We start from the raw sequence: 16,879 nt of genomic DNA on the forward strand, positions 1-16,879 counted from the left end.
GTCATGTTAGAGGCCATGTTAGTGGTCATGTTAGAGGGCATGTTAGAGGTCATGTTAGAGGCCATGTTAGTGGTCATGTTAGTAGTCGGGGTAGTGGTCACGTTAGTGGTCATGTTAAGAGGCCATTTTAGTGGTCATGTTAGTGGTCATGTTAGAGGCCATGTTAGTGGTCATGTTAGAGGCCATGTTAGTGGTCATGTTCATGTTAGAGGCCATGTTAGTGGTCATGTTAGTGGTCATGTTCATGTTAGAGGCCATGTTAGTGGTCATGTTAGAGGCCATGTTAGTGGTCATGTTAGAGGCCATGCTAGTGGTCATGTTAGAGGTCATGTTAGTGGTCATGTTAGAGGCCATGTTAGAGGCCATGTTAGTGGTCATGTTAGTGGTCATGTTAGTGGTCATGTTAGAGGCCATGTTAGAGGCCATGTTAGTGGTCAACGGTTATGTTAGTGGTCAACGGTTATGTTAGTGGTCCAGGTGAAACAGTTCTACCTTGTCAGGGCCGAGTGTCTCCTGCAGGGCTTCTCCGATCTCAACCTCATTTCCATAGATGGCTGCACAGTCGATATGACGGTATCCAGCCTCCAACGCCCACATGACTGCTTTCTTCACCTGTAAGAAGTGTGGAAGAAATTTCACTTATTATGCTCTATATTTTATAATCACACCTATTAATCACTTCCTTTATTATATATATTGATTCATTCATTCATTAATTATATTCACATTGATTGTTCCTATATTACATTTTACATGTATCCATTTGTTCATTTCTCCCTTGAAGCATGTGTAGATTCATTGAGCCGACTTGGTGACCCTCATCTTTCCTCAGACCTCTGACAGTGGGTACAGGCTGGTACTTTTTGACACGCATCTGAGATATAGCTTAACTCCTTAAAGACATAGGTTGTTTACAACTTTAGTCTACGCCAGTCTTCAGATTTATGTGCCCAAGCTCTGAGGTCTGAGGGGAAACAGGCTCCGCTTTGTCTTGACCTAATCGGGTCAGGATGACAGGCTTGCGACGCGACACAGAGAGACAAATGTTACAAACAGAACTTTTTCTCACCAAAGATCAGTGCTCAATTAACACAGTGAACAACCCGGGATTTAAGAAAGTCTGGTCTCCATTTTAGTCGAGTGTCTCTCTGCCCTGGAGGATGAGTGTGGTGAGGATGAAGGACGTGGCTACAGTCCAATGTTTCACCACCGCTACAGACCTGCAGTCAAGCTGCACTTAGAGCCGTATTGAAATCCCACGCTACATTTTATTGACGCAGATTTCAACGTGAAAACGAAATGTCTCCAGACTAATTTTTCCAGATCACACCGGGCAGAACATAGCTGCTGGTCTGAGACAAACTAGAGCTACTGGAGACCTGGTGGAAAGAAAGTAGTCTGTATTACCACAGACAAGGCTTCAAATTTCACACTTTTCCCCATAATCCAGCAGCTCTACTGAGTGCACTCCTCTCTGCATCCACGGAGAGGCAGTGGAGCGAGTGCACAGCATGAAGTTCCTGGACATCCACATTTCCTCTGACCTTTCCTGGACTGAACACTTGCCACCTGGTGAAGAAGGCTAACAACGGCTCCTCTTCCTCAGGAAGGTGAAGCGACGGGACTCTCTTCTCAGCTGCTGGTGAACTTCTACAGAGCCTCCATGGAGAGCATCTTGTGACGGTACGACAGCTGCACAGGACCAGAGGAGCTTAGCCCGGCTGGTGAGGACAGCTCAGGGGATTGTGGGCCGCCATCTACCAGATCTAGACTCCATCTACACCACCCGAGTCCAGAAGAGGGCCAGACGCACTGCAGCTGACCCCGCCCACCCGGGCAACGCCCTGTTTGTTCGCCTCCATCAGGAAAGCTGAACAGGAACATTAAAACCACCACAGACTCAGAGACAGTTCTTCCCCAGCAGCTCCCTGTAGTTTATATATTTTATATCTTTATTTTTAACTTATTTATGTGTATCCATTACATTTCTATTCTCTTATTTATGTGTTCTTAACCCGGTAAGGCCCGACCCATGAAAAAATAGTAAGAAAAGTCCAATTTCTTCTTTATTTGGCCCTTTAACTAAATTTACCAAAAGAATTAACTTTTTTTTTTTTGGGGGGGGGGGGGGGGGGTGTATCTACCATTTATTACCATGTGATATATTAAAAATATTAGAATGTGGTTTTCTGTTTCTGGGTATCTATTAGAGGACAGAAGACGAGTATCAGATTGTGTTCAACAGGATTTTGAGCAAAGTTTTTACCATAAATTGAAGCAAAATGTCTCCGAAACTGTATGTAACAAATGTGTCACGTCGGGCTCTTATGGGTTAAGCCGAGAGACTCCTCAAAATTTCGTTATGGTGCATAATGACAATAAAGATCTTGAATCTTAAAACAGCTTCAAATTAAAAAAATAATCATCAGATCATGGAGACGAAGTTGTGCTGGAAAAAGTGATACTGAACATGGTGTGGTAAACCTTATGTACTATAAAAAGGCAAAATAAAACATATTCAAACAAGCAAAATAGTCAAGGACTTTAGTGAGGAGTTCCCCTTTAGTTTAAAACATCAGTTCTGGTCATAAACTCCTTCTACAATGATAGCTGCCACGACTAAACAAAAAAAATATTTTCATCTGGATCGATCGTGCTGTGGTCTGGGAGGTCTCTGCTACCGGATGTTAATGTCATTATAGAGGTGGAACACAGACAGACTGATATCTTCAGAGATGGTAGGCGACGCATCCCTGGTTCAGAATCATCTCCTAAGATAAACATCTTCCTCTTTTTATTTATTTTTATTTACCCTGTCCTGTCCAGCATCACAACAGCAGAATGATGGTTTTGGACATGGGGTTTGAATCCACCCACCCACCCTACAGACCAGAACCGAGACCGCCCACCCTACAGACCACAACCAAGACCGCCCACCCTAGAGACCAGAACCGAGATCGCCCACCCTAGAGACCAGAACCGAGACCGCCCACCCTAGAGACCAGAACCAAGACCGCCCACCTCAGAGACCAGAACCGAGACCACCCACCACAGGAACGGCATCCAGACAGAAGGAGGCATATGAAGGCTGCAGCCATTACTGACATATTCTGTACTTAAATTGTGTTTTTTGAGCTGTAGACACAGTTTTACTTAATTGTGATGAAAACCACTATTGATAAAATTAGTATTTTTTTAAATTTATTCTAAAAATGGGATTTTGTGGGTAAAAATGGCTCAAAAACGCCCTCTACATGTTAAAAACAGATTTTGTTTTTCATGATGTAAAGCTGTACTGGTGTGTCTCCACCAAGCGGCAACATCCGGTGGTAAAATGCATGCAGAAGATGCATGAAAAAAATTGCAGTTCCCCCCTCATCCACTAGGGGCTCCAAAACAGAGCCAATCCCCATAGACTCCCATGTTAAAAAGACCAACTTCACAGCAGAAATAAACATGTTTAAAGCCTGGTACAAAAATCCATTTTAGGATTAATAGGTCAAGTTTACCTTCAAGACAACTGTGAGGGGGGTGAATTTCTTTCTAACTCATCCCTTTGGATGTTATTTAATCTTGAAATTTGGCATAATTAGGAGCGTGTCCTTTTCATTGACAGGTATCCAATATCCACAGAAAGAAGGGAGAGTGCAGCAAAACTGCGGTTTTTAGCCTGCTAACAGTATGCCTTAGCTTTAGCCCGTCTACCTCTGTTAGCTGGTTAGCTACCGTTAGCTCCGGGTTAGCTTGGTTAGCTCTTAGCTACAGGCAGCTCAGCATTTGATGAGTGTCAATCTTCCACCCCCACCTTCACAGTCCCCCTCTCAGCTCTACCTCTTGGCCCATTTTTTCGATTTTCCGGGAATGATGACAAGCGTGACGCTACCAAGATGGTGACGGTGAGAACGCCCAATGAGCTTCACTTTTGCTCTTCAGAAACCTACGGGTGACGTCACGGAGGCTCCATCCATCCTTTAGATACAGTCTATGGTCACCATGTCATAAGAAATTTTTAAAAACCCCACAGCCCCTCCTTCCAGATGCAGGTAGGCGGTCCTCGCCTTTCAAGCATAGAAAGCGACTCCCACCAACGCATATGAAGGGATGTGAACTTATCTGGTGTAGATCTGCTTGTTTCAGACTTCTATTCTTTCACAGAGTTTCTGATGAAACGTTCCTGCAATGGGACGGATTGTGCTTCTGAGGGTGTAAAAGTAACACCGGACTTTATTCTTTACCTGCTGATCCTCTTCTGGCGACAGACAGCAGCTCAAATCATAGCAGCAGCAACTTCCAACAGCTCTTCCTGCAGCTGCCACAACCTGCTGCTGGAGCTGCTGACAGGCAGCTAACAGCTCACACTGATACGTTCAGGACCATCTGCATGTGTAGCTGAGGAGATTCAGGAGGGAAAGTCTTCCACCTCAAAGATGCTCTGTGGCTTGCTGCTTGGTGAATCTCACTTTCAGTCTTACCAGTGAGCTGAGCTGCTGTCTGTCAATCATTTCTGCCTGTGTATCCTCCTGACCCGTCCACTCTCCGCCCCCTGATCACCCCACGCCAACCCTGCAGTTTCAGGTGTTTTTAAATTTTGGTAGTTGGTGGAGTTACGCAGAAAGCAGGGGGTGGAGCTACACTTTAAAGACAATGAGCACAAACTTGACAGAGATTTTTAAATATACAAACAGTTGAGATTGAGATTGAAGTTTCTACCTTTCCTGGTTCACTTTTCCACGTTCCCAATCCAAGGAAGGGCATTTTGCGCCCTGTGTTGAGAACTGCAAAGTCATTCATTCTTTTCCACAGCACCTTAAAGGGAAGAACAGAAAAAACTTTATATATTTAGAGCTGCAGTATCATAAAAAAAAAAATCATTAAATACAATGTACATCAGAAACAGGCATGACCAGCTGGATGATCCTGTCAGTTTAAGTAACTGTGTTGAAATATTATTATGTGGAAAGCTGCACATTGAGGAGTTACCCAGAGAGAAGCCACACATCGCATCACATCGTATTGCATCATATTTCATCACACTGGATAGTATCACTATTTCATCATTCACTTCGCATTGCATCTCAACGCATCGCATCACATCGTATCACAACGTATCACAACGCATCGTATCACATCGTATCACAACGCGTTGTATCACATCGTCTCACAACGCATAGTATCACAACGTATCACAATGCATCGTATCACAACGCATCGTATCACAACGCATCGTATCACAACGCATCGTATCACAACGCATCGTATCACAACGCATCGTATCACAACGTATCACAACGCATCGTATCACAACGCATCGTATCACAACGTATCACAACGCATCGTATCACATCGCATCGTATCACATCGCATTGTATCACATTGCATCGTATCACAACGTATCACAACGTATCACAACGCATCGTATCACATCGTATCACAACGCATCACAACGCATCGTATCACATCGCATCGTATCGCATCGCATCGTATCGTATCGTATCACATCGCATCACATCGCATCGTATCACATCGTATCACAACGCATCGTATCACATCGCATCGTATCACAAAGAATTGCATTGTATCACATCGCATCACATCGCATCGTATCACATCGCATCGTATCACATCGCATCAACAACGCATCGTGTCACAACGCATCATATCACATCGCATCACATCGTATCACAACGCGTTGTATCACATCGTCTCACAACGCATCGTCTCACAACGTATCACAACGCATCGTTTCACAACGCATCGTATCACATCGCATCGTATCACATCGCATCGTATCACATCGTATCACAACGCATCGTATCACAACGCATCGTTATCACATCGTTATCACATCGTTATCACATCGTATCACAACGCATCGTATCACATCGCATCGTATCACATCGCGTCGTATCACAACGCATCATATCATATCGTCTCGCATCGCATCGTATCACATCGCATCACAACGCATCGTATCACAATGCATCACAACGTATCGTATCACAACGTATCGTATCACAACGCATCGTATCACAACGCATCGTATCACAACGCATCGTATCACAACGCATCGTATCACAACGCATCGTTATGACATCGTATCACAACGCATCGTATCACAACGCATCGTATCGCATCGTATCACAAGGCATCGTATCACATAGCATCGTATCACATAGCATCATATCACATCGTATCACAAGGCATCGTATCACAACGCATTGTTATCACAACGCATCGTATCACAACGCATCGTATCGCATCGTATCACAAGGCATCGTATCACATCGTATCACATCGCATTGTATCACAACGCATCGTATCGCATCGTATCACAAGGCATCGTTATCACAACGCATCGTTATCACATCGTATCACAACGCATCGTATCACAACGCATCGTATCACATCGCATCGTATCACATCGCATCGTATCACAACGCATCATATCATATCGTCTCGCATCGCATGGTATCACATCGCATGGTATCACATCGCATCACAACGCATCGTATCACAATGCATCACATCGTATCACAACGCATCGTATCACAACGCATCGTTATCACATCGTATCACATCGCATCGTATCACATCGCATCATATCGCATCGTATCGTATCGTATCACATCGCATCACATCGCATCGTATCACATCGTATCACAACGCATCGTATCACATTGCATCGTATCACAAAGAATCGCATCGTATCACATCGCATCACATCGCATCGTATCACATCGCATCGTATCACATCGCATCAACAACGCATCGTGTCACAACGCATCATATCACATCGCATCACATCGTATCACAACGCGTTGTATCACATCGTCTCACAACGTATCACAACGCATCGTTTCACAACGCATCGTATCACATCGCATCGTATCACATCGTATCACAACGCATCGTATCACAACGCATCGTTATCACAACGCATCGTTATCACATCGTATCACAACGCATCGTATCACAACGCATCGTATCACATCGCATCGTATCACATCCTATCACATCGCATCACATCACATCGCATCACATCGTATCGTATCGCATCGTCGCGCATCGTATCACATCGCATCGTATCACATCCTATCACATCGCATCACATCGCATCACATCGTATCGTATCGCATCGTCTCGCATCGTATCACATCGCATCGTATCACATCGCATCGTATCACATCGCATCGTATCACAATGCATCACATTGTATCACAACGCATCGTATCACAACGCATCGTTATCACATCGTATCACAACGCATCGTATCACATCGCATCGTATCGCATCGTATCACAAGGCATCGTATCGCATCGTATCGCATCGTATCACAACGCATCGTATCACAACGCATCGTATCGCATCGTATCACATCGTATCACAACGCATCGTATCACAATGCATCACATCATATCACAACGTATTGTATCACAACGTATCATATCACAACGCCTCGTGTCACATCGTCTCACAATGTATCACATCGTATCACAACGCATCGTATCACAACGCATCGTATCACAACGCATCGTATCACAACGCATCGTATCACAAAGCATCGTTTCACAATGCATCGTATCACATCGCATCGTATCACAACGCATCGTATCACATCGTATCACAACGCATCGTTTCACAATGCATCGTATCACATCGCATCGTATCACATCGTATCACAACGCATCGTATCGCATCGTATCACATCGTCTCACATCGCATCGTATCACAGCGCATCGTATCACAGCGCATCGTATCACATTATCACAACGCATCGTATCACATCGTATCACAACGCATCGTTATCACAACGCATCGTTATCACATCGTATCACAACACATCGTATCACAACACATCGTATCACAACGCATCGTATCACAATGCATCGTATCACATCACATCATATCACATCGCATCATATCACATTGCATCACATCGTATCGCATCGTATCACATCGCATCGTATCACAACGCATCATATCACATCGCATCGTATCGCATCGTATCACAATGCATCACATCGTATCACAACGTATCGTATCACAACGCATCGTATCACAACGTATCGTATCACAACGCATCGTATCACAACGCATCGTATCACAACGCATCGTTATCACATCGTGTCACATCGCATCGTATCACATCGTATCACAACGCATCGTATCGCATCGTATCACAACGCATCGTTATCACATCGTGTCACATCGCATCGTATCACATCGTATCACATCGCATCGTATCACATCGCATCGTATGACATCGCATCAACAACGCATCGTATCACATAGCATCGTATCACATCGCATTGTATCACATTGCATCGTATCACATCGTATCACAACGCGTTGTATCACATCGTCTCACAACGCATCGTATCACAACGTATCACAACGCATCGTATCACAACGCATCGTATCACAACGTATCACAACGTATCACAACGCATCGTATCACAACGCATCGTATCACAACGTATCACAACGCATCGTATCACATCGCATCGTATCACATCGCATCGTATCACATCGCATCGTATCACATCGCATTGTATCACATTGCATCGTATCACAACGTATCACAACGCATCGTATCACATCGTATCACAACGCATCACAACGCATCGTATCACATCGCATCGTATCACATCGCATCGTATCGCATCGTATCGTATCGTATCGTATCACATCGCATCACATCGCATCGCATCACATCGCATCGTATCACATCGTATCACAACGCATCGTATCACAAAGAATCGCATCGTATCACATCGCATCACATCGCATCACATCGCATCGTATCAAATCGCATCGTATCACATCGCATCAACAACGCATCGTGTCACAACGCATCATATCACATCGCATCACATCGTATCACAACGCGTTGTATCACATCGTCTCACAACGCATCGTCTCACAACGTATCACAACGCATCGTTTCACAACGCATCGTATCACATCGCATCGTATCACATCGTATCACAACGCATCGTATCACAACGCATCGTTATCACATCGTTATCACATCATATCACAACGCATCGTATCACATCGCATCGTATCACATCGCATCGTATCACAACGCATCATATCATATCGTCTCGCATCGCATCGTATCACATCGCATCACAACGCATCGTATCACAATGCATCACAACGTATCGTATCACAACGTATCGTATCACAACGTATCGTATCACAACGTATCGTATCACAACGTATCGTATCACAACGCATCGTATCACAACGCATCGTATCACAACGCATCGTATCACAACGCATCGTTATGACATCGTATCACAACGCATCGTATCACAACGCATCGTATCGCATCGTATCACAAGGCATCGTATCACATAGCATCGTATCACAACGCATCATATCACATTGTATCACAAGGCATCGTATCACAACGCATCGTTATCACAACGCATCGTATCGCATCGTATCACAAGGCATCGTATCACATCGTATCACATCGCATCGTATCACAACGCATCGTATCGCATCGTATCACAAGGCATCGTATCACAACGCATCGTTATGACATCGTATCACAACGCATCATATCACAACGCATCGTATCACATCGCATCGTATCACATCGTATCACAACGCATCGTATCACAACGCATCGTTATCACATCGTATCACAACGCATCGTATCACAACGCATCGTATCACAACGCATCGTATCACATCGCATCGTATCACATCCTATCACATCGCATCACATCACATCGCATCACATCGTATCGTATCGCATCGTCTCGCATCGTATCACATCGCATCGTATCACATCCTATCACATCGCATCACATCGCATCACATCGTATCGTATCGCATCGTCTCGCATCGTATCACATCGCATCGTATCACATCGCATCGTATCACAATGCATCACATTGTATCACAACGCATCGTATCACAACGCATCGTATCACAACGCATCGTTATCACAACGCATCGTATCACATCGCATCGTATCGCATCGTATCACAAGGCATCGTATAGCATCGTATCGCATCGTATCACAACGCATCGTATCACAACGCATCGTATCGCATCGTATCACATCGTATCACAACGCATCGTATCACAATGCATCACATCATATCACAACGTATTGTATCACAACGTATCATATCACAACGCCTCGTATCACATCGTCTCACAATGTATCACATCGTATCACAACGCATCGTATCACAACGCATCGTATCACAAAGCATCGTTTCACAATGCATCGTATCACATCGCATCGTATCACAACGCATCGTATCACATCGTATCACAACGCATCGTTTCACAATGCATCGTATCACATCGCATCGTATCACATCGTATCACAACGCATCGTATCGCATCGTATCACATCGTCTCACATCGCATCGTATCACAGCGCATCGTATCACAGCGCATCGTATCACAGCGCATCGTATCACATTATCACAACGCATCGTATCACATCGTATCACAACGCATCGTTATCACAATGCATCGTTATCACAACGCATCGTTATCACATCGTATCACAACACATCGTATCACAACGCATCGTATCACAACGCATCGTATCGCATCGTATCACAATGCATCACATCGTATCACAACGTATCGTATCACAACGTATCGTATCACAACGTATCGTATCACAACGTATCGTATCACAACGCATCGTATCACAACGTATCGTATCACAACGTATCGTATCACAACGCATCGTATCACAACGCATCGTATCACAACGCATCGTTATCACATCGTGTCACATCGCATCGTATCACATCGTATCACAACGCATCGTATCGCATCGTATCACAACGCATCGTATCACAATGCATCACAACGCATCGTATCACATCGCATCGTATCACATCGCATCGTATTACATCGCATCAACAACGCATCGTATCACATAGCATCGTATCACATCGCATTGTATCACATTGCATCGTATCACAACGTATCACAACGCATCGTATCACATCGTATCACAACACGTTGTATGACATCGTCTCACAACGCATCGTATCACAACGCATCGTATCACAACGCATCCTATCACAACGTATCACAACGTATCACAACGCATCGTATCACAACGCATCGTATCACATCGCATCGTATCACATCGCATTGTATCACATTGCATCGTATCACAACGTATCACAACGCATCGTATCACATCGTATCACAACGCATCACAACGCATCGTATCACATCGCATCGTATCACATCGCATCGTATCGCATCGTATCGTATCGTATCACATCGCATCACATCGCATCACATCGCATCGTATCACAACGCATCGTATCACAAAGAATCGCATCGTATCACATCGCATCACATCGCATCGTATCACATCGCATCGTATCACATCGCATCAACAAAGCATCGTGTCACAACGCATCATATCACATCGCATCACATCGTCTCACAACGCATCGTCTCACAACGTATCACAACGCATCGTTTCACAACGCATCGTATCACATCGCATCGTATCACATCGTATCACAACGCATCGTATCACAACGCATCGTTATCACATCGTATCACAACGCATCGTATCACATTGCATCGTATCACATCGCATCGTATCACATCGCATCGTATCACAACGCATCATATCATATCGTCTCGCATCGCATCGTATCACATCGCATCACAACGTATCGTATCACAATGCATCACAACGCATCACAACGTATCGTATCACAACGTATCGTATCACAACGTATCGTATCACAACGTATCGTATCACAACGCATCGTATCACAACGCATCGTATCACAACGCATCGTATCACAACGCATCGTTATGACATCGTATCACAACGCATCGTATCACAACGCATCGTATCGCATCGTATCACAAGGCATCGTATCACATAGCATCGTATCACAACGCATCATATCACATCGTATCACAAGGCATCGTATCACAACGCATTGTTATCACAACGCATCGTATCGCATCGTATCACAAGGCATCGTATCACATCGTATCACATCGCATCGTATCACAACGCATCGTATCACAACGCATCGTATCGCATCGTATCACAACGCATCGTATCACAACGCATCGTTATCACAACGCATCGTTATGACATCGTATCACAACGCATCATATCACAACGCATCGTATCACATCGCATCGTATCACATCGCATCGTATCACAACGCATCATATCATATCGTCTCGCATCGCATGGTGTCACATCGCATGGTATCACATCGCATCACAACGCATCGTATCACAATGCATCACATCGTATCACAACGTATTGTATCACAACGTATCGTATCACAACGCATCGTATCACAACGCATCGTATCACAACGCATCGTTATGACATTGTATCACAACGCATCGTATCACAACGCATCGTATCGCATCGTTTCACAATGCATCGTATCACATCGCATCGTATCACATCGCATCGTATCACATCGTATCACATCGCATCGTATCACAGCGCATCGTATCACAGCGCATCGTATCACAGCGCAACGTATCACATTATCACAACGCATCGTATCACATCGTATCACAACGCATCGTTATCACAATGCATCGTTATCACAACGCATCGTTATCACATCGTATCACAACACATCGTATCACAACACATCGTATCACAACACATCGTATCACAACGCATCGTATCACATCACATCACATAATATCACATCGCATCACATCACATTGCATCACATCGTATCGCATCGTATCACATCGCATCGTATCACAACGCATCATATCACATCGCATCGTATCACAACGCATCGTATCGCATCGTATCACATCGTATCACAACGCCTCGTATCACAATGCATCACAACGCATCGTATCACATCGTATCGTATCACATCGCATCAACAACGCATCGTATCACATCGCATCGTATCACATCGCATTGTATCACATTGCATCGTATCACAACGTATCACAACGCATCGTATCACATCGTATCACATCGTATCACATCGTATCACAACGCGTTGTATCACATCGTCTCACAACGCATCGTATCACAACGTATCGTATCACAACGTATCACACCGTATCACAACGCATCGTATCACAACGCATCGTATCACAACGTATCACAACGCATCGTATCACATCGCATCATATCACATCGCATCATATCACATTGCATCACATCGTATCGCATCGTATCACAACGCATCATATCACATCGCATCGTATCACAACGCATCGTATCGCATCGTATCACATCGTATCACAACGCCTCGTATCACAATGCATCACAACGCATGGTATCACATCGTATCACATCGCATCGTATCACATCGCATCAACAACGCATCGTATCACATCGCATCGTATCACATCGCATTGTATCACATTGCATCGTATCACAACGTATCACAACGCATCGTATCACATCGTATCACAACGCGTTGTATCACATCGTCTCACAACGCATCGTATCACAACGTATCGTATCACAACGTATCACACCGTATCACAACGCATCGTATCACATCGCATCATATCACATCGCATTGTATCACATTGCATCGTATCACAACGTATCACATCGCATCGTATCACATCGTATCACAACGCATCACAACGCATCGTATCACATCGCATAGTATCGCATCGTATCGTATCGTATCACATCGCATCACATCGCATCGTATCACATCGTATCACAACGCATCGTATCACATCGCATCATATCACAAAGAATCGCATCGTATCACATCGCATCGTATCACATCGCATCGTGTCACATCGCATCGTGTCACATCGCATCACATCGTATCACAACGCGTTGTATCACATCGTCTCACAACGCATCGTCTAACAACGCATCGTCTCACAACGTATCACAACGCATCGTTTCAAAACGCATCGTATCACATCGTATCACATCGTATCACAACGCGTTGTATCACATCGTCTCACAACGCATCGTCTCACAACGCATCGTATCACAACGCATCGTATCACAACGTATCGTATCGCATCGTATCACAACGCATCGTATCACATTGTATCACAACGCATCGTATCGCATCGTATCACATCGCATTGTATCACATTGCATCGTATCACAACGTATCACAACGCATCGTATCACATCGTATCACATCGTATCACATCGTATCACAACGCGTTGTATCACATCGTCTCACAACGCATCGTATCACAACGTATCGTATCACAACGTATCACACCGTATCACAAAGCATCGTATCACAACGCATCGTATCACATCGCATCATATCACATCGCATTGTATCACATCGCATCGTATCACAACGTATCACATCGCATCGTATCACATCGTATCACAACGCATCACAACGCATCGTATCACATCGCATCGTATCGCATCGTATCGTATCGTATCGCATCGCATCACATCGCATCATATCGCATCGTATCACATCGTATCACAACGCATCGTATCACATCGCATCATATCACAAAGAATCGCATCGTATCACATCGCATCGTATCACATCGCATCGTGTCACATCGCATCACATCGTATCACAACGCGTTGTATCACATCGTCTCACAACGCATCGTCTCACAACGTATCACATCGCATCGTATCACATCGCATCGTATCACATCGCATCGTATCACATCGCATCGTATCACATCGCATCGTGTCACATCGCATCACATCGTATCACAACGCGTTGTATCACATCGTCTCACAACGCATCGTCTCACAACGTATCACAACGCATCGTTTCACAACGCATCGTATCACATCGCATCGTATCACATCGTATCACAACGCATCGTATCACAACGCATCGTATCACAACGCATCGTTATCACATCGTATCACAACGCATCGTATCACATCGCATCGTATCACATCGCATCGTATCACAACGCATCATATCATATCGTCTCGCATCGCATCGTATCACATCGCATCACAACGCATCGTATCACAATGCATCACAACGTATCGTATCACAACGTATCGTATCACAACGCATCGTATCACAACGCATCGTTATGACATCGTATCACAACGCATCGTATCACAACGCATCGTATCGCATCGTATCACAAGGCATCGTATCACATAGCATCGTATCACAACGCATCGTATCACAACGCATCGTTATCACATCGTATCACAACGCATCGTATCACATCGCATCGTATCACATCGCATCGTATCACAACGCATCATATCATATCGTCTCGCATCGCATCATATCACATTGCATCACATCGTATCGCATCGTATCACAACGCATCATATCACATCGCATCGTATCACAACGCATCGTATCGCATCGTATCACATCGTATCACAACGCCTCGTATCACAATGCATCACAACGCATGGTATCACATCGTATCACATCGCATCGTATCACATCGCATCAACAACGCATCGTATCACATAGCATCGTATCACATCGCATTGTATCACATTGCATCGTATCACAACGTATCACAACGCATCGTATCACATCGTATCACAACACGTTGTATGACATCGTCTCACAACGCATCGTATCACAACGCATCGTATCACAACGCATCCTATCACAACGTATCACAACGTATCACAACGCATCGTATCACAACGCATCGTATCACATCGCATCGTATCACATCGCATTGTATCACATTGCATCGTATCACAACGTATCACAACGCATCGTATCACATCGTATCACAACGCATCACAACGCATCGTATCACATCGCATCGTATCACATCGCATCGTATCGCATCGTATCGTATCGTATCACATCGCATCACATCGCATCACATCGCATCGTATCACAACGCATCGTATCACAAAGAATCGCATCGTATCACATCGCATCACATCACATCGCATCGTATCACATCGCATCAACAAAGCATCGTGTCACAACGCATCATATCACATCGCATCACATCGTCTCACAACGCATCGTCTCACAACGCATCGTCTCACAACGTATCACAACGCATCGTTTCACAACGCATCGTATCACATCGCATCGTATCACATCGTATCACAACGCATCGTATCACAACGCATCGTTATCACATCGTATCACAACGCATCGTATCACATTGCATCGTATCACATCGCATCGTATCACATCGCATCGTATCACAACGCATCATATCATATCGTCTCGCATCGCATCGTATCACATCGCATCACAACGTATCGTATCACAATGCATCACAACGTATCGTATCACAACGTATCGTATCACAACGTATCGTATCACAACGTATCGTATCACAACGCATCGTATCACAACGCATCGTATCACAACGCATCGTATCACAACGCATCGTTATGACATCGTATCACAACGCATCGTATCACAACGCATCGTATCGCATCGTATCACAAGGCATCGTATCACATAGCATCGTATCACAACGCATCATATCACATCGTATCACAAGGCATCGTATCACAACGCATTGTTATCACAACGCATCGTATCGCATCGTATCACAAGGCATCGTATCACATCGTATCACATCGCATCGTATCACAACGCATCGTATCGCATCGTATCACAACGCATCGTATCACAACGCATCGTTATCACAACGCATCGTTATGACATCGTATCACAACGCATCATATCACAACGCATCGTATCACATCGCATCGTATCACATCGCATCGTATCACAACGCATCATATCATATCGTCTCGCATCGCATGGTGTCACATCGCATGGTATCACATCGCATCACAACGCATCGTATCACAATGCATCACATCGTATTGTATCACAACGTATCGTATCACAACGCATCGTATCACAACGCATCGTATCACAACGCATCGTTATGACATTGTATCACAACGCATCGTATCACAACG

The 16,879-nt window shown here is 44.5% G+C and overlaps 1 protein-coding gene across 1 annotated transcript in view; it reads right to left on the reverse strand.

The window, feature by feature from the left end:
* akr1a1b (aldo-keto reductase family 1, member A1b (aldehyde reductase)) overlaps window positions 1–16,879 on the reverse strand; it is a 35,935-nt gene that overhangs the window by 11,048 nt on the left and 8,008 nt on the right. The window contains exons 2-3 of the mRNA XM_042007258.1: window positions 4,711–4,806; window positions 493–612 (exon numbers count right to left, since the gene is read on the reverse strand). Coding sequence (XP_041863192.1) covers window positions 493–612; window positions 4,711–4,791 — 201 coding nt within the window. The 5' untranslated portion in view covers window positions 4,792–4,806. The remainder of the gene's footprint in view (window positions 1–492; window positions 613–4,710; window positions 4,807–16,879) is intronic.

The sequence above is a fragment of the Melanotaenia boesemani genome, chromosome 14 (assembly GCF_017639745.1).
Source record: "Melanotaenia boesemani isolate fMelBoe1 chromosome 14, fMelBoe1.pri, whole genome shotgun sequence".
Lineage (NCBI taxonomy): Eukaryota > Metazoa > Chordata > Actinopteri > Atheriniformes > Melanotaeniidae > Melanotaenia > Melanotaenia boesemani.